At 47.0% G+C, this 19,002-nt stretch overlaps 1 protein-coding gene across 3 annotated transcripts in view; it reads right to left on the bottom strand.

The window, feature by feature from the left end:
* Window positions 1-15,908: 15,908 nt before the first annotated feature.
* Window positions 15,909-19,002, bottom strand: part of LOC122558334 (transmembrane protease serine 11C-like) — a 48,551-nt gene continuing 45,457 nt past the window's right edge. For all 3 annotated transcript variants that reach the window (XM_087995112.1, XM_087995118.1, XM_087995121.1), the window contains one exon: window positions 15,909-16,163. In XM_087995112.1, coding sequence (XP_087851238.1) covers window positions 16,002-16,163 — 162 coding nt within the window. In that variant the 3' untranslated portion in view covers window positions 15,909-16,001. The remainder of the gene's footprint in view (window positions 16,164-19,002) is intronic.

Here is a 19,002-nt window from a genome sequence, read left to right as displayed (position 1 = left end):
ATCTGGACATTCATTCTACACGTTAATTAGCTTTTGTGTGATGTCAAGTTTGCTCATACTAGTGTATCTTATTTTCTAATCAATCTGTTCAGAGATATTCCTACACACGTCTGGAGCAAGTGACCTGAACCCGGAGCTTCAAACATGTGGTCTGCCAGTTCTGTGCGTAGTCCTGGCAAATGCAGCATTTCACTAATCGAGAGATTAGCTCTAAACATAAAAAAATTGGGGTAACACTACCTTTTTCAAATATGAATCAATATGGACAGTTCATATTTGACTCTTCCCTCCTCTTCCTTTACTTTGTTGTTTCCATTTCTGGGAATAGTCTGTCCACCAATATCTATTACTTAACCACTGACTCCCACTGTTATTTAATTACACTTCCTTACCTTGTACTTCATGTCAGCACTCCAATTCATTCTCCCAGTTTCGCCATCTCCGCTCTGATTACATCTTATTCCATTGGGGTGCCTGCAACGTGTTTTCCTTTTCCTCATTTGAGGACTCCTCTACACCACAGTTGAAAAGGCTCTCTGCTGTGTCTAACCCATTTCCTACAAATCTGTCCTCCCTCCCCCCTTTCTGATCCACCCAGAATGATAGGCTTCCCTTTGTCATCACTTTCCACCCCACTAGTTTCCACACCCAAAGTATCCTCTGCCATTTCTGCCATCTGCAGCAGAATGCCAATACCAAACACACTGTCTCTTCCCTTCCACTGTCCACAATGTTGTGCTGAGAATGTTTCCCTGTGATACCCTGGTCAAATCCAATATGTCTGATGTTTACTCTACTTCCTGCAGAAGTTCAAACTGAGGAGGGCAAGCCTGTATCTGGACAGGACATTGTCTGCAAACCAGGGTTCTCGAGACCCATATGCTCCAGGAATGACCACTGAGAGGTTTCCTGGCCAACAAAAAATTAAATTGCATTTACTTAAATGCAAGAGGCCTAACAGGGAAAGCAGGTGAACTCGGGGCATGGTTAGGAACATGGGACTGGGATATCATAGCAATTACGGAACCATGGCTCAGGGATTGACAAGACCTGCAGCTTAGTGTTCCAGGATACAAATGCTACAGGAAAGACAGAAAGGGAGACAAGAGAGGAGGGGGAGTGGTGTTTTTGATAAGGGATAGCATTACAGCTGTACTGAGGGAGGATATTCCTGGAAATACATCCAGGGAAATTATTTGGATGGAACTGAGAAATAAGAAAGGAATGATCACCTTATTGGGATTGTACTATAGACCCCCTGATAGTCAATGGGAAGTTGAGAAACAAATTTGTAAGGCGATCTCAGCTATCTGTAAGAATAATAGGGTGGTTATGCGAGGGGGTTTTAACTTTCCAAACATAGACTGGGACTGCCATGGTGTTAAGGGTTTAGATGGAGAGGAATTTGTTAAGTGTTTACAAGAAACTTTTCTGATTCAGTATGTGGATGTACCTACTAGAGAGAGGGGAAAAGTTGACCTACTCTTGGGAAATAAGGCAAGGCAGGTGACTGAGTGTCTGTGGGGGAGCACTTTGGGGCCAGCGACCATAATTCTATTAGATTTAAAATAGTGATGGAAAAGGATAGATCAGATCTAAAAGTTGAAGTTCTAAATTGGAGGAAGGATAATTTTGGCGGTATCAGGCAAGAGCTCTCCAAAGCTGATTGGGAGCAGATGTTCACAGGTAAAGGGATGGCTGGAGAATGAGATAACTAGAGTCCAGATACAGTGTATTCCTGTCTGGGTGAAAGGAAAGGCTGGTAGGTATAGGGAAGGCTGGATGACTAGAGAATTTGAGGTTGTGATTAAGAAAAAGAGGAAGCATATGTCAGGTATAGACAGGAGAGATCGAGTGAATCCTTAGAAGAGTATAAAGGCAGTAGGAGTATACTTAAGAGGGAAATCAGGAGGGCAAAAAGGGGACATGAGATAGCTTTGGCAAATAGAGTTAAAGGGAATCCAAAGGATTTTTACAAATACATTAAGGACAAAAGGGTAACTAGGGAGAGAATTGGACCCCGCAAAGATCAGCAAGGCAGCCTTTGTGTGGGCCTGCAGGGGATGGGGGAGATACTAAACAAGTATTTTGCATCAGTATTTACTGTGGAGGAGGACATAGAAGATATAGAATGTAGGGAAATAGATGGTGACATCTTGAAAAATGTCCATATTACAGAGGAGGAAGTGCTGGATATCTGGAAGTGCATAAAACTGGATATATCCCCAGGACCTGATCAGGTGTACCCTAGAAGTCTGTGGGCAGCTCGGGAAGTGCTGGGCCTCTTGCTGAGATATTTGTATCATTGGTAGAGGTGCTGGAAGATTGGAGGTTGGCTAACGTGGTGCCACTATTTAAGAAAGTTGGTAAGGACAAGCCAGGCAACTATAGACCAGTGAGCCTTTTGTAATAGGGAATCCTGAGGGACAGGGTGTACATGTATTTGGAAAGACACGGACTGATTAAGGATAGTCAACATGGCTTTGTGTATGGGAAATCATGTCGCACAAACTCGATTGAGTTTTTTGAAGTAGTAACAAAGAGGATTGATGAGGGTAGAGCAGTGGACATGATCTATATGGACTTCAGTAAGGCGTTCAACAAGGTTCCCCATGCGAGACTGATTAACAAGGTTAGATCTCATGGAATACAAAGAGAACTAGCCAATTAGATACAGAACTGGCTCAAAGGTAGAAGATAAAGGGTAGAAGTGGAGAGATTTTTTCAGACTGGAGGCCTGTGACCAGTGGAGTGCCATAAAGATCGGTGCTGGGTACACTACTTTTTGTCATTTATACAAATGATTTGGATATGAACATAGGAGGTATAGTTAGTAAGTTTGCAGATTACACCAAAATTGGAGGTGTAGTGGACAGCGAAGAAGGGTAACTCAGATTACAATGAGATCTTGATCAGCACTGCTTAATGGGTACATATTTAAACTGCTGTGTTTTGCCACATGGTTCAGTGGAATCTTTTATATCCACCTGGGAAAGCTGCAACAATGCAGCACTCCTGCAGCGTTGTACTGGAATGTCAGCCTCATTTCACACTCAATTCTTGTATGAATCCGTTTTTCTGTCCCTAATTTGTCCACTAATGATTTTCGCTGATGTTTCATTTCTGTCATACTGTTAACTTCAGTTCGTATTTCTAACTGGCTTCTGTGTTGATCTGTGCTAATCACTTGAAAGAAAGTGATTTTTTTAAAAAAAAGTAAAATAACTTTTGTCATTCTTATTCAGATTGAGAAATGATGCTAAGATTCTTCTTATCGGAATATTTCTTAACCTGTTCTACCCAAGTGACCATAGCTGTGGACCTTTCTTGCTGTAGCAAAATAGTCATGTCAGGGAACTGGTAATCCACAGGCCCAGACTCATGCTCCATGGGTTCAAGTCTCACATGGAAGCTGATTGAATCAAATTCAATTAATAATTCAGAAGTATAAAACTAATCTCAGAGTCGGTGTCGTGAAACCATTGTTGCTTCTCATAAAAACACCTGGTTCACTAACATCATTTAGGAATGGAGATTGGCTATCTTTATGGATCTTTAGGAATGGAGATTGGTCTGGTTTGTGGGTGGCTGCAGACCCACAGCAGTGTAGTGACTCTTAACTGGCCTCTGAAATGGCCGAGCAAGTCACTGAGCTAACGAGTATTTATGGATGGGCTTTGCCATCAAGGTCCACATCTCATGAAAGAACAAAGCAAAAAGGAGACCAATTCTGAGGAGAATTTATTGTATTCTGTCAAAATAGAGAATGTTTGAGCAACTGTTGGACAATACAAGGTTGACATCTTGTAGGGACACTAAGTTGGCTGAACAGCTAATTTGTGATGCAGAGCCAACTGCATGGGGTTACCATACTAAGCCAATGAAGCATCTGACTTAAATTTGCACAGTAACTAGTGGCACACCCCCAACCCCACACCCCCATTGTCAAGTAGGACTGCATCACCTGATTGCCATTTGTGGAATTGAGCTAGTAAAAGTCTGTAATTGTTCTCCTGCAGAGACAAAAAAAACTGCAGATATTGGAACGCAAAGTGGATGGGCAGGTGGCTGGAGGGAGCACGGCAGCCTGGGCAGCATCATGGGGTGCGGAGGTTGGCGGTTTGGGTGTGGCCCTTCTTGGGGACTGAGGGTGGGTGTGGGGGGAGCTGCAGATGGCAGGGGGTGGGGGAGGAGGGGTGGGAGGATGGGGGAGGATTTTGGGTGGTGGAATAGCGATAGGTGAACACAGGTGGAGGGTGCGGCCTGATTGGTCGGTGGGAGGGGGGAGTCCGCTTGGTGGTTGGAGCAGGAAGTCGGTCGGGGGAGTGGGGGCTGGGGGGTGCTGAAGGGAGAGTCGGGGGACTGAAGGGAGGGTTGTTTGAAATTGGAGAACTCAATATCGAGAGCTTCGGGCTGTAGGCTGCCCAGGCAGAAGACAAGGTGTTGTTCCTCCAAGTTGGGTTCTGCAGTTTCAAATAGCCTCCCTTCCCATTCCCGGCTCCCCTTCATTCCTGGGGCCGGTCCTCCCTTCTGTCTGCTGGCCGGGTTCGTTCCTCCCGTCGGCTGGCAGGGAGTGGCTCTGTCGCTGCCTCGCCACTCAGCCTTTCTGCCCACCCACCTCCACCAACCTCACCCCCAACCCCCTTGTCCTCAGCTCCCCTTGCACCCACCCTCAGCCCTGCGGGGGGGTTGCACGTGGAGTGTTGACTTTTCCACCTCTGGTGCTGCCTGGCTTGCTGTGTCCTTCTGGCCCCCTGTTTGTCTACCTATTATTCTCCTGGCATGCAGGAAGACAAAAGCTGCAAGCTTTGTCTGTTGTAAGTCTTAGAATAAAAATCCAAGGGAATTGGACATTGTCCCGCTTCAGAGCATACGAAGGATGATAGTGTTAATTGGCTAGGTTTTTCTGATCTGTTGAATCCCTAAAAACAACACGCTTCTTGTAAATTTGATTGCCGTGACATGATTCCCATCCTCTATGATGGCAGTTCCTTTAGTTTCATACTACTTTAGACCTTGATATAAGCTTTGTAAAATTCATGTACTGCTTTGATCCATTTGATGTTGAAAAATGCAGGCTTCAGGAGGAAATTTATTCTTCAAGATGTTCATGTCGATGAGTCTTGACAAGCTTTTCTGTCACAACAGAATTAATGCTCAATCCACATTTAGCAAATCAAGACAGCACGGTGGCTCAGTGGTTAGCACTGCTGCCTCACAGCGCCAGAGACCCGGGTTCAATCCCAGCTTCGGCAACTGTCTGTGTGGAGTTTGCACATTGTCCTCATGTCTGCATGGGTTTGCTCCGGGTGCTCCAGTTTCCTCCCATAGTCACAAAGATGTGCAAGTTACGTGAACTGGCCATGCTAAATTGCCCATAGTATTTGGGAATGTGTAGCTTAGGTGCATTAGTCATGGGAAATTTAGAGTGGTAGAGGAATGGGTCTGGGTGGGATATTCTGCGGAGGGTAGGTGTGAACTTGCTGGGCCAAGTGGCCTGTTTCCATACTAGGGATCCTATGATTATAACAGATTCCTCAAAGGAGCATTAATGAAATAAAGATAACCTCACCTAATTTATCATTGTTTCAATCAAGATACAAAGAAAAGCAAATCAGAGCAGAACTTATACATTTAATGGTAAGGTCCAGGGGAGTGTTGCTGAACAAAGAGACCTTGGAACGCAGGTTCATAGTTCCTTGAAAGTGGGGTCGCAGGTAGATAGGATAGTGAAGAAGGCGTTTGGTATGCTTTCCTTTATTGGTAAGAGCATTGAGTCTAGGAGTTGGGAGGTCATGTTGCGGCTGTATAGGACATTGGTTAGGGCACTTTTGGAATATTGTGTGCAATTCTGGTGTCCTTCCTATCGAAAGCTGTTGTGAAACTTGAAAGGGTTCAGAAAAGATTTACAAGGATGTTGCCAAGGTTGGAGGGTTTGAGTTATAGGGAGAGGCTGAAGAGGCAGGGGCTGTTTTCCCTGCAGCGTCGGAGGCTGAGGGGTGATCTTATAGAGGTTTATAAAATCATGAGGAGCATGGATAGGATAAATAGACAAGTTATTTTCCCTGGGATGGGATAGTCCAGAACTAGAGGGCATAGGTTTAGGGTGAGAGAGGGAAAAATATAAAAGGGACCTAAAGGGCAACTTTTTCATGCAGAGGGTAGTGTGTGTATGGAATGAACTGCCAGAGGAAGTGATGGAGGCTGGTACAATTGCAACATTTAAAAGGCACCTGGATGGGTATTTGAATAGGAAGGGTTTAGAGGGATATGGGCCAAGTGCTGGAAAATGGGACTAGATTAGCTTAGGATATCTGGTCGGCATGGATAAGGTAGACCAAAGGGTCTGTTTCTGTACTGTACATCTCTATGACTCTATGACTCTATGAGATGGGCCAATAGGCTGAGGAGTGGCAGATGGAGTTTAATTTAGATAAATGCAAGGTGCTGCATTTTGGGAAAGCAAATCTTAGCAGGACTTATACACTTAATGGTAAGGTCCTAGGGAGTGTTGCTGAACAAAGAGACCTTGGAGTGCAGGTACATAGCTCCTTGAAAGTGGAGTAGCATTGCGGCTGTAAAGGACATTGGAATATTGCGTGCAATTCTGGTCTCCTTCCTATCGGAAAGATGTTGGGAAACTTGAAAGGGTTCAGAAAAGATATACAAGGATGTTGCCAGGGTTGGAGGATTTGAGCTACAGGGAGAGGCTGAACAGGCTGGGGCTGTTTTCTCTGGAGCATCAGAAGCTGAGTGGTGACCTTATAGAGGTTTATAAAATCATGAGGAGCATGGATCGGATAAATAGACAAGGTCTTTTCCCTGGGATGGGGGAGTCCAGGATTAGAAGGCATAGGTTTAGGGTGAGAGGGGAAAGATATAAAAGAGACTTAAGGGGCAACTTTTTCATGCAGAAGGTGGTACATGTGTGGCATGGGCTGCTAGAGGAAGTGGTGGAGGAAGTGGTACAATTGCAACATTTAAAAGGCATGTGGATGGGTATATGACTAGGAAGGGTTTGGGGGGATATGGACCCTGTGCTGGCAGGTGAGACTAGGTTGGGGTGGGATATTTGGACGAGTTGGACCAAAGGGTCTGTTTACGAGCTGTACATCTCTATGACTCTATAACAGAGCAGGCTTCTCCTCCCCTAGCTGAGCAATTGTACTTAGACATGGGGAAGGAAAGGAAGAAAAAACTTACTGAGGGCGCATAGGTGACACATAATTGCAACTAATGCTGTACTTTTGTAAAAGTATCTTTAATTGCAATTTTTAAAGTTCTGCTCTAGTTGACGTCTAGTTGATGCCATTGAATTGAATTGAATTAACTTTATTATCACATTCAAATGAGTACGGTAAAAAGTTTATAGTTCTTCACTTACAGCGCCATCTTAGGTACAAAGATACTGCGGTGCAGCTTCTTCAGTTATGAGATTAGTTACAGTGTAACAATGTCACCAATATACGGCACCATCTTAGTTACAGAATAGAGAAAAGAAGGAAAGACGTTACATTATAGCTGTACACAATGCAATAATAAGTCAGATAAACAAGAAGCAAAGTTAAAAAAGACAAACATTACAGTCTCTCTCAGGGCTCTCAGCAGCAGATCAGTGCAGGGCGCCTCTACGTGGTCTGACCAGTCACTTCCACCACACTCCACACTGGGCCGCTGCCTCTCCCCCCAACCACTCACTCCCCACTGGGCCGCTGCCTCTCCTCCCCAATCACTCATTCCCCACTGGGCCGCTGCCTTTCCCCCCCCAACCCCTCACTCCCCACTGGGCCGCTGCCTCTCCCCGCCAACCACTCACTACCCACTGGGCTGCTGCCTTTCCCCCCCCCCAACCCCTCACTACCCACTGTGCTGCTGCCTTTCCCCCCCCCCCCCCCCAACCCCTCACTCCCCACTGGGCTGCTGCCTCTCCCCGCCAACCACTCACTCCCCACTGGGCCACTGCCTCCCACCCCCAACCCCTCACTCCACACTCGGCTGCTCCTCTCCCTCCCAACTACTCACTCCCCACTGGGACGCTGCCTCTCCCCCCAACCACTCACTCCACACTGGGCCGCTGCCTCTCCCCCCAACCACTCACTCCACACTGGGCCGCTGCCTCTCCCCCCAACCACTCACTCCCCATTGGGCCGCTGCCTCTCCCCCCAACCACTCACTCCGCACTGGGCCGCTGCCTCTCCCTCCCAACTACTCACTCCCCACTGGGACGCTGCCTCTCCCCCCAACCACTCACTCCGCACTGGGCCGCTGCCTCTCCCCCCAACCACTCACTCCGCACTGGGCCGCTGCCTCTCCTCCCAACCACTCACTCCGCACTGGGCCGCTTCCTCTCCCCCCCCCCAACCACTTACTCCCCACTGGGCCGCTGCCTCTCCCCCCAACCACTCACTCCACACTCGGCCGCTGCCTCTCCCCCCAACCACTCACTCCACACTCGGCCGCTGCCTCTCCCCCCAACCACTCACTCCGCACTGGGCCGCTGCCTCTCCCTCCCAACTACTCACTCCCCACTGGGACGCTGCCTCTCCCCCCAACCACTCACTCCACACTGGGCCGCTGCCTCTCCCCCCAACCACTCACTCCCCACTGGGCTGCTGCCTCTCCTCCCCAACCACTCACTCCCCACTGGGCTGCTGCCTCTCCTCCCCAACCACTCACTCCGCACTGGGCCGCTGCCTCTCCCTCCCAAATACTCACTCCGCACTGGGCCGCTGCCTCTCCCCTCCAACCACTCACTCCGCATTGGGCCGCTGCCTCTCCCCCCAACCACTCACTCCCCATTGGGCCGCTGCCTCTCCCCCCAACCACTCACTCCCCATTGGGCCGCTGCCTCTTCCCCCCCAACCACTCACTCGGCACTGGGCCGCTGCCTCTCCCCCCAACCACTCACTCCCCATTGGGCCGCTGCCTCTTCCCCCCCAACCACTCACTCCGCACTGGGTCGCTGCCTCTCCCTCCCAAATACTCACTCCGCACTGGGCCGCTGCCTCTCCCCTCCAACCACTCACTCCCCACTGGGCCGCTGCCTCTCCCCTCAACCCCTCACATTGCACTGGGCCACTGCCTCTCCCCCCCCCAGCCACTCACTCCCCACTGGGCCGCTGCCTCCCACCCCCAACCCCTCACTCCACACTGGGCCGCTGCCTCTCCCCCCCTCCAACCACTTACTCCCCACTGGGCCGCTGCCTCCCACCCCCAACCCCTCACTCCACACTAGGCCACTGCCTCTCCCCCCCAACCACTCACTCCGCACTGGGCCGCTGCCTCCCACCCCCAACCCCTCACTGCACACTGGGCCGCTGCCTCTCCCCCCCTCCAACCACTTACTCCCCACTGGGCCGCTGCCTCCCACCCCCAACCCCTCACTCCACACTAGGCCACTGCCTCTCCCCCCCAACCACTCACTCACCACTGGGCCGCTGGAGTCCCCACTTCAGAGGTTAAATGTTCGAGGCCGAGAGTCCGAAAAGTGGAAAAGAAAACTACAGAAGGAGACAGGGAAGGATGGAAAAAGAGAACGCGTGGAGCAGATGAGCTCCAGCTGGAACATCTTACTTCATTGCCATCTTGCAATCACATTGTATGGTAATGTTTGATCCATTAGTCAGATAAGGAGGACATTAATGTGCACGATGTCATTCTCCTGATTACCCGATGCCAGATTTTTTAGTGTACATTCTCGGACAATGAATGCCTGGCCAACGAACTGCAAATTGGAGCCAAAGAGGTGGCATTACTGAATCAGTAAAGCACGATTACTGCAAATGCCCATAGCAAGGCCTCTAACCCCAAACGTTTTTCACTCTTTCCCCCCTCCACCCCTCATTTCCCATGAAGTAATAAGCAGTAACTTATTCTGCCTACTTTGCATGCAGTGTGGACCATCCTGAATAGTTTGCAGTAGTTGATTTGATATGGCAAGGTTCCAGCTCTGTTTCAATGTAAGTGACTTGCAGGCTTCACCTTTTATGCAAAAAACTCCCCCCATCCTTCCTGTTCCACTTTGTATTGTTGTCCCTGTGGCCTCTGTGACCTTTCCTCCTCCCCCATTTCCATTGAGCCTTTTCGTATTATAATTAATAAAGTGCCCACCTTATCCCCAGAGTCCATGACCTTGCGAATTTCCATGATCTTGATGGATCTACACCTCCCATGCAGAATCCAGAGCTACCCTTCTGTCCTCTTTAAGTTCTACCCTTTTATTGAAACCTGTTCCTTATCACAATGATTATTCCCTCACTGACCCAGAGTGCTGACACCCATCTCCAATCTTAAATTGCCCACCTTTGCCAGGAACCTATGGACTACTCCCCAATCACCCAACAGCTGTCTTTCCCCAATTCCCCAGGACTGTCTGTGAACCCACTGGACTCAACTTTCAGGACAGCCTTGACAGAACCTGGTTCGCCTTTCCAGACTAATGTCTCGATAGCAATCTAGCTGATGCACTTGACCAGTAGGACCACGGGGTAAAAACAATGACTGCAGATGCTGGAAACCAGATTCTGGATTAGTGGTGCTGGAAGAGCACAGCAGTTCAGGCAGCATCCAAGGAGCAGCGAAATCGACGTTTCGGGCAAAAGCCCTTCATCAGGAATAAAGGCAGAGAGTCTGAAGCATGGAGAGATAAGCTAGAGGAGGGTGGGGGTGGGGAGAAAGTAGCATAGAGTACAATAGGCGAGTGGGGGAGAGGATGAAGGCTCCAACCACCAATATCATTTATTGTATCCGTTGCTCCCGATGCAGTCTCCCCTACAATGGGGAGACTGGACGCCTCCTAGGAGAGCGCTTTAGGGAACATCTCCGGGACACCCGCACCAATCAACCACACCGCCCTGTGGCCCAACATTTCAACTCCCCTTCCCACTCTGCCAAGGACATGGAGGTCCTGGGCCTCCTTCATCGCCACTCCCTCACCACCAGACGCCTGGAGGAAGAACGCCTCATCTTCCGCCTCGGAACACTTCAACCCCAGGGCATCAATGTGGACTTCAACAGTTTCCTCATTTCCCCTTCCCCACCTCACCCTAGTTCCAAACTTCCAGCTCCGCACTGTCCCCATGACTTGTCCGGACTTGTCCTACCTGCCTACCTCCTTTTCCACCTATCCACTCCACCCTCCCCCCTAACCTATCACCTTCATCCCCTCCCCCACTCACTATTGTACTCTATGCTACTTTCTCCCCATCCCCACCCTCCTCTAGCTTATCTCTCCACGCTTCAGGCTCTGTGCCTTTAATCCTGATGAAGGGCTTTTGCCCGAAACGTCGATTTTACTGCTCCTCGGATGCTGCCTGAACTGCTGTGCTCTTCCAGCACCACTAATCTAGTAGTTCCACATCTGAGTCAAGGGCCAGGACTCTCGGCTTTAGAAGGACCAAATGCCTGACTATGTGGCTAAACCCTCTGGACTGAAATCAGATAAACCCTTTGACAGACTGTGACAGTTTCCCCTGATTAACTACAGTCCTCTTTCATCCCACTCAGCATGTATCCATTTTTACTTTAAGACAGAGCCATTTAATTAAAGCATATGTAATGAGTTTGTCACACAAGCTGCTGAAAATTTTCTGCATGTGACATTGGCTTAACAGTGTGCCATGCACCACCAACACATCTACCCACTTCACTGTTCAGTGCTCCTCGCCATAAAAAGCCATCTGCATTTCTCACTATGCTATAAAAAATGCAAATAAGGGTCATTTCTGTGCTCTGTGATGCGAAGTAACAGAGGTTGTCAGCCTGTAACTGAGCACTAAAGATCCTGTGTGATAAGAAACAGTGGGGCCCACACAGAGGTAGACAGCCTCTAATGCAGTGCTGACGTCAGTGAATGAGTGATAAGAAAACAATGTGAATCAATTGACAGCCTCTCAGTAAGCACAAAGTCATTGCTAAGAAAACAAGGTCAGTGCTGCAAGAGACAAGAGTGTGATGCTGGAAAACCACCCTGATGAAGGGCTTTTGACTGAAATGTCGACTCTCCTGATCCGCGGATGCTGCCTGACCTGCTGTGCTTTTCCAGCTCCACATTCACGACTCTGATCTCCAGCATCTGCTGTCCTCACTTTCACAGAGCTGCAAGGGGCAGCTGAGCAGATGCATGGGATGGTATCTGTTGGTTGACCTAGATGCAGTAGAACGAAGGGCCTGTTTCTATGCTTTTTAACTCTATACAATGCATGGAAATAAGTTCATCTTCACTCAGTGGTGAGATTCTGAAGTCAGTACTAAGAGTTTGAGGGGATAGTTGCGAAACACTTTCTCAACATCGAGATCCTGATATTTTTCGTTCTCTCAACTTTCTCACCATTGTCCATACCACATCAGAAGGGGAATATTCTACTCTCTGTAAAATTGGAAGAATAGCAACAGTACTATATTATCCTCCATAACTATATGATTGTTTTTCAAGTGACAATACTTGATACATAGCAGATAATATGGCACTTTTGTGTTTTTTTTTCTTTTTTTTTCTCCCCCTGATGCTCCTGTTTGTTTTAGTTTTTTTTTAAGCCAGCTACCTCAGAGCCAGCTCTCAGAGTGGGCAGAACCTCCGACACTCCTATTTTTTTTCAGCACCCATGTTGTGTGTGTGCAGGGTGTAAGACACAGTGAAAGACACAAAGCGTACAAATCTTTATTCAATTTCCACCACCAGGAAGAAAAGAAACACCCGAGTGGCCAGTGACAAGCAGTGCCCTTCACATCAAAGGGCAATGCTGTGTGATCAAACAGTGAAGGGGAGGGTAGGGATTAAATCAAACTAGAGTTGGACAGGGAAATAATTCACTCCAATCCTACACATTTGTGGTTTTTTTATTCACAAAGTGAAACATTGTGAATGCTTAACTATGAAGAATCGTCATTCAGATGTGATAATAAACCAAGATCCCATCAGCTGTTTCCAATACATTTTAAATATTTCTTGGTATTTCAAACAAGAGCAGGAGATTTCCCATAGGTCTGTGGGGTAATTATCCCTCAGCCCAGTAAAATAACTCCATAGAGGCCAGTATCCCATTACCAAGTCACTGTTCATGTATATGGAGAGTTCTTGACACTTATCCAGCTCAACTCTCAGAGTGAACAGGATGTCTGACACTCCTGTTCTTTTTTTCAGTTGTGCAGGTGTGAGACACAGTGAAAGACACAAGATGTACAAATCTTTATTCAATTTCCACCACCAGGAAGAAAAGAAACACCAGAGTGGCCAGTGACAAGCAGTGCCCTTCACATCAAAGGGCAGTGCTGTGTGATCAAACAGTGAAGGGGGAGGGCAGGGATTAAATCAAAATAGAGTTGGAGGGGGAAATAATCCACTCCACTCCCTGCAGCACCCACCTCTCCCTGAACAACTCCAGGGTGTCGGTGGACACCACATGCTCCTTTTCCAGAGACACCCGGGCTCTAACGTAACCGCGGAAGAGGGGCAGGCAGTCGGCCCTAATGATCCCCTCCACGGCCCGCTGCCTGGACCTATTTATTGTGTTGTGGCACGCCCGCCCAGTCAGAGTCAGTCCCTGACACAGATGGAAAGTCCCTGACACTGATCCAGCTCTCTCAGAGCCAGCTCTCAGAGTGAACAGAACCTCTGACACTCCTGTTTAATTTTTTTCACTACCGCCTAACTGCGGTTTTGCTTATTTTCACATTTGTTTTTTATTCAGTTTATTCTTGAAAATCTGTTCGTTCTTTACAATGAAGTTAATTCAACTTACTAACACCATCATGAAAGACAGTAATGATTAATTGGTTTTGCATATTGCCACCGTATCTTTTTATTCATAGATAGTATTATTTTTCTTGCATTTTTACATACCATTGAGAGCAGTGATAAAATAACTAAAAGAGTACTGTGCAAGTTTCCCTGAGATTCAAAGTGATTCTGATGAAGAGTCACTGGACTTGAAAAGATAACTCTGCTTTCTTTGCACATATGCTACCAGACCTGATGAGGTTTTCCATCAATTTCTGTTTTTGTTCACTTTTGCTTTACAGGTAGTTCTCCTATAACACAATGGTTACGTTCTTGTGCAACCCTACATTACAGAGAAATTGTACTTTAGGAACAGCGCTTAAAGCATTGGCGATGTAATCACGTTACAGCCAACACATGTTTTAAAAGTTTGTGCTTTAGAAACAGTGGCCCGAATTTGTCAATCGCGTTACAGATTTCTCGCATTAATGAAACGCGCATTATAGCAGAACGACCTATATACTTAAAAGGTGCAGGCAGTGCAACAGGAGGAGGGAAGGATGGTCAGCTCACCAGCCATTTGCAGCAGAATGAATTGGATTAGACATTGGCATGTTTAGTTCTCTGAGGCGTGTGATCTTGGCGGAAGAACAGGCATCGTGCAACAAATTAATGTTAAGGTTGGAAGGTGGGAACAGATCAAAGCTTTCTAAACCAGTGTTTGAAAGGACATAATGAAGTGACAGGAAGTCAGAGGGATGCGGGCAGGGTGAGTGGCGTGTTGTCTCCTTAGGAGGGATGGCTTGATGAGCCCTGGGAAGCACATTAAGGATGGACCTCCTTCCCGTGCCCCATGAGCCTATATGCAGGAAAAGCTGCTGGTTCTATCTCCATAGTGGCAGGATGAAGCTATTGAGTGGGTATTGGTTCCCCAGTGAAGGGCCTGTGGTGGCTCACTGTTGGACAGCAGGGTACCCAGTACCATCTCTATCGCTGTTAAAATCAAGGTGGGTGGGTAGGCAGGGACAGGTCACACGCTGGATTTAACATGTCCCTCACTCCTTTCTGTATTCACGTCCACTGGTGGGAGATTACAAACTCTAACCCATAATGGTGACATACACTTGTGCAAAGGTTGAGGACGACAACTGTTGAGTTGCATTTAAATGTTCTGAACATCCTTTGTTCGGGGTGGGAGTTCTGTAGTTAGTGCCCCAGGCAGCTGAAGGTTCAGCCACTCAACTTTGTGGCGAAGGAGTTGGGGAGTGCACAAGGTGAACACAAACTAATCACAAGGGCTGAGAAATGTCACTCTCAAATATCACTCATTGATTTAGAGCTCATTTTAAATGTAACCTCATTCTCTAATTTAGTAATATCCACAAAAACAAAAAGCCCAGGAATTGAAGACTATGAGCAAAAATGTCTACTTGTGAAAAAGATTATTGGGGTTATGAATGCCTCACTGACACGTTTTCACATCACTCAAGAGTAACAGGCAGGATTTTGCCATGGGATTTTGGATCCTCACCCAGCTGTCAGGATGGGTTGGGCGTGGATCCAGAGCCCCGCACGAGCTAACAGAGAGCTTTGGCTCAGACTCTTTCCGGGAGGCAGCCTCCTGTTTGGCTCCCCCAGACACATCATTCATAAGGGCAGCTTCTCATTCCTGCTGGCTAGGTCTGAGCTCACTTGACAAAGTGGGCATTGTTGAGGCAACTCGAGATTGTGAGGCGTTGGAAAGGTAAGGTTTAAGTTAAAATTCTGATGAGATTAACAGGCATGCTCTGCCGGATGGTTGATTTGAGCTGGGCGGACATATTTGTTGCATGCGACCAAAACACCCCAACCTCCAGCTCTGATGATCCTCTGGGACATTGCATGGATGATGCCTTCATGAAACTCACCCTTTGCAGACTTCCTTTGTGTGTTTGGGGTGGCTGCTCCTCATGCCTGTATGAATTTAAATTGGCTAGCCACACACGGTCCAGCTGGTCCTGCCACTGGGAGTTTTCCCTGGCTGTAGATTGTGTTGGGAAGCCCTCCTGGTACAACTTTTCATGACATTTCCTGCTCCCCCATTCCTCTCAGTCGTGGTAAAATCCCATCCAAATTTGAAAACACAGGTCTAAAAAGTAAAATCACATTGTTTTCTGATAATGCAGCAGTGGTGCATCACTACACAATAATAAATAGTGAATAGGAATCAACTTATAATTCATGAATGGAGAATGTTCATTAATCCAGGAACAGTACAAATTGGACCATTTCTCATTGGAACCATTTACACTCCAGTCTGCTCCTGCACCCAGTCTCGCAGAGCTGTTACCCGGGCATAGATTCCAGGGAAACCAGGTCTGGCACATTGAAAACCAAAGCTCACGATTCCAGCAAGAAACCACTTTCCATCAGGTTGCATACAGGCTAATGGACCTCCAGAGTCACCCTGGGATAAAAACAAAACAAAATCAATATTGCATATAGATTATTGGCAGAGGGCATGGTTTAAGAATTAAGGGGAGCCATTTTAAGACTGAGATGAGGAGAAATGTCTTCTCTCAGAGGTTTGAGAGTCTTTGGAACTACCTACCGCTGACAGCTATTTGGGCAGAGCTTGTGTATCTTTAAAGGTGAAATAGATAAATTCTTGACCAGTACAGGAATCAAAGGTTGTGAAGAAATGCAGGAAAGAGGACATGGGGAATATCTGATCAGCCATATTCCTACTGAATGGTGGAGCAGGCCTTAAGGTTGAATGGCCAACTCCAGTTCCTATATCTAATGATCATTTGCCGGCGTGGTAGTCTCATTGAGCTTTTCAGAGGGTTTTGTGTCGCGAAGCCTCATGTGATCTCTCACCATATCCTACCAAACTCTTCTCATTTCGTACCTACTCACCCATATTCCTCTCATCCAATTCTAGCCCCATTTTAACACACACCCAGAACAACTGATGGAGTATCTGGAATTGACCAGAATCCTTGGTGTTCCTGCCATCTTTAAAAGGCCATTGTGCACACAGGCAAGCAATATGAGTCTGGAGCTGCCCTGCACAATTCCTGAAATTCACCCTGAATGTAGGAAACAAGGGAAGTGTGACGGTGCACTTTGCAGGCCGGGGTCTGGAGGCCCTACTGAGTGGGGTGGTGCATAAACGCAAGTTCTCTTTCTGGAAAACTAGCAGAGGAGGCCCCAGTACCCGGCCGTGACAATCTGCTCCGAGGTTGCTACCCAGGTCAATGCATTCTCATCCCTCTGGTAGAATGCAGTTAGGTAGGAAGATTATCAATGACCTTATTCACTCTCCCGGCATTAGTGTCCTCTTGCTGAAATATAAGCATGCAATGCTGCAGATTTTGCTTCAACAATTAAACAGAAGTTTATTAAATAAGGAAATGAAAACAAAACAAAATAAACCAAAGCATCTACTTATGTTACAAAGGTAATGATTTTTTTTCAAACAAATAGTTGATATAGTGTCCCATTAATTCCAAAACACCCTTCTATATATTGAAATGAAATTGAACAGCTGAACACATGCACCAACAAGTTCTGGAACAGCTTCTTCTTGGCCATTATTAGACTGGCGAATGAACTGTCTGTTGGTTATGCTTTATGCATCTGCTGTGCAGTATCACCTATATGCTTCACGCTGTCTAAGCACCCTATGACCTGTATGTCCTTGTTTGCCATGATCTGCCTGTACTGCTCAAAAAGCAAAGGTTTTTGCTGTGCTTTGGTACACATGACTAGAATAAATCAAATCAAATGTATAGTGACCAAAACGCAGCCTGGTACATTACCCAAACACAATCATACAATATTTATGCCAGAGTGTCTGGATCCAACACCTTGATGGGTTTAAGACCATAAGACCAGAAGATGTAGGAGTGGAAGTAAGGCCATTTGGCCCATCAAGTCCACTCCGCCATTCAATCATGGCTGATGGGTATTTCAACTCCACTTACCCGCACTCTCCTCGTATTCCTTAATTCTTTATGAGATCGAGAATATATCAATCTCTGCCTTGAAGACATTTAACCTCTTGACCTCCACTGCGCTCTGTGGCAATGAATTCCACAGGCCCACCATTCTCTGGCTGAAGAAATGTCTCCTTATTTCTGTTCTAAATTGACTCCCTCTAATTCTAAGTCTGTGCCCACGGGTCCTAGTCTCCTTGCCTAATGGAAACGGCTTCCTCGTGTCCACCCTTTCTAAGCCATGCGTTATCTTGTAAATTTCTATTAGATCTCCCCTCAACCTTCTAGACTCTAATGACTACAATCCCAGGATCCTCAGCTGTTTGTCATATGTTAGGCCTACCATTCCAGGGATCATCCGTGCGAACCTTCCTGAAGTGTGGGGCCTAAAATTGGACACAGTATTTTAAATGGGACTGAACTGGAGTTTTATAAAGTCTTGGAAGCATATCGCTGCTTTTATATTCCAACCTTCTTGAGATAAATGACAAGATTGCATTCTCTTTCTTAATCACGGACTCAAACTCCTAGACTAGCACTCCCAGATCCCTTTGTACTTTGGCTTTATGAATTTTCTCACCATTTAGAAAATAATCCATCACTATTTCTTTTTTCCTAAGTGCAAGACCCACATTTGTTCACGTTGAATTTCATCAGCCATTTCCTGGACCACTCGCCCAAACTGTCTAAATCTTTCTGCAGCCTCCCCACCTCCTCAGTACTACCTGCCTGTCCGCCTAACTTTGTATCATCAGCAAACTTTGCTAGACTGCCCCAGTCCCTCCATCCAGCTCATTAATATATAAAGTGAACAGCTGCGGCCCCAACACTGAATCCTGCCGGCCACCACGTGTCACCGGCTGCCATTCCGAAAAAGAACCTTTTATCCAACTCTCCGCCTTCTGTTAGACAGCCAATCCTCAATCCATGCCAATAGCTCACCTCGAACACCATGTGCTCTCACCTTACTCAGCAGCCTCCCATGAGGCACCTTATCGATGGCCTTTTGGAAGTCTAGATAGATAACATCCACTGGATTTCCCTGGTCTAATCTACTTGTTTCCTCTTCAAAAAGTTCTAACAAGTCTGTCAGGCATGACTTCCCCTTACTAGATCCATCCTGACTTGTTCTAATCTGAACCTGCACTTCCAAGAATTTAGAAATCTCATCCTTAACGATGGATTCTAGAATTTTACCAACAACCAAGGTTCGGCTATTTGACCTATAATTTTTCATCTTTTGTCTTGATCCTTTCTTGAACAAAGGGGTTACAACAGGGATTTTCCAATCATCTGGGACTTTTC

Source organism: Chiloscyllium plagiosum, unplaced genomic scaffold, assembly GCF_037043375.1.
Source record: "Chiloscyllium plagiosum isolate Xiang-an unplaced genomic scaffold, Cpla_swu_hap1 HiC_scaffold_2, whole genome shotgun sequence".
Classification (NCBI taxonomy): domain Eukaryota; kingdom Metazoa; phylum Chordata; class Chondrichthyes; order Orectolobiformes; family Hemiscylliidae; genus Chiloscyllium; species Chiloscyllium plagiosum.
This window is presented reverse-complemented; position numbering and strand designations above follow the sequence as displayed.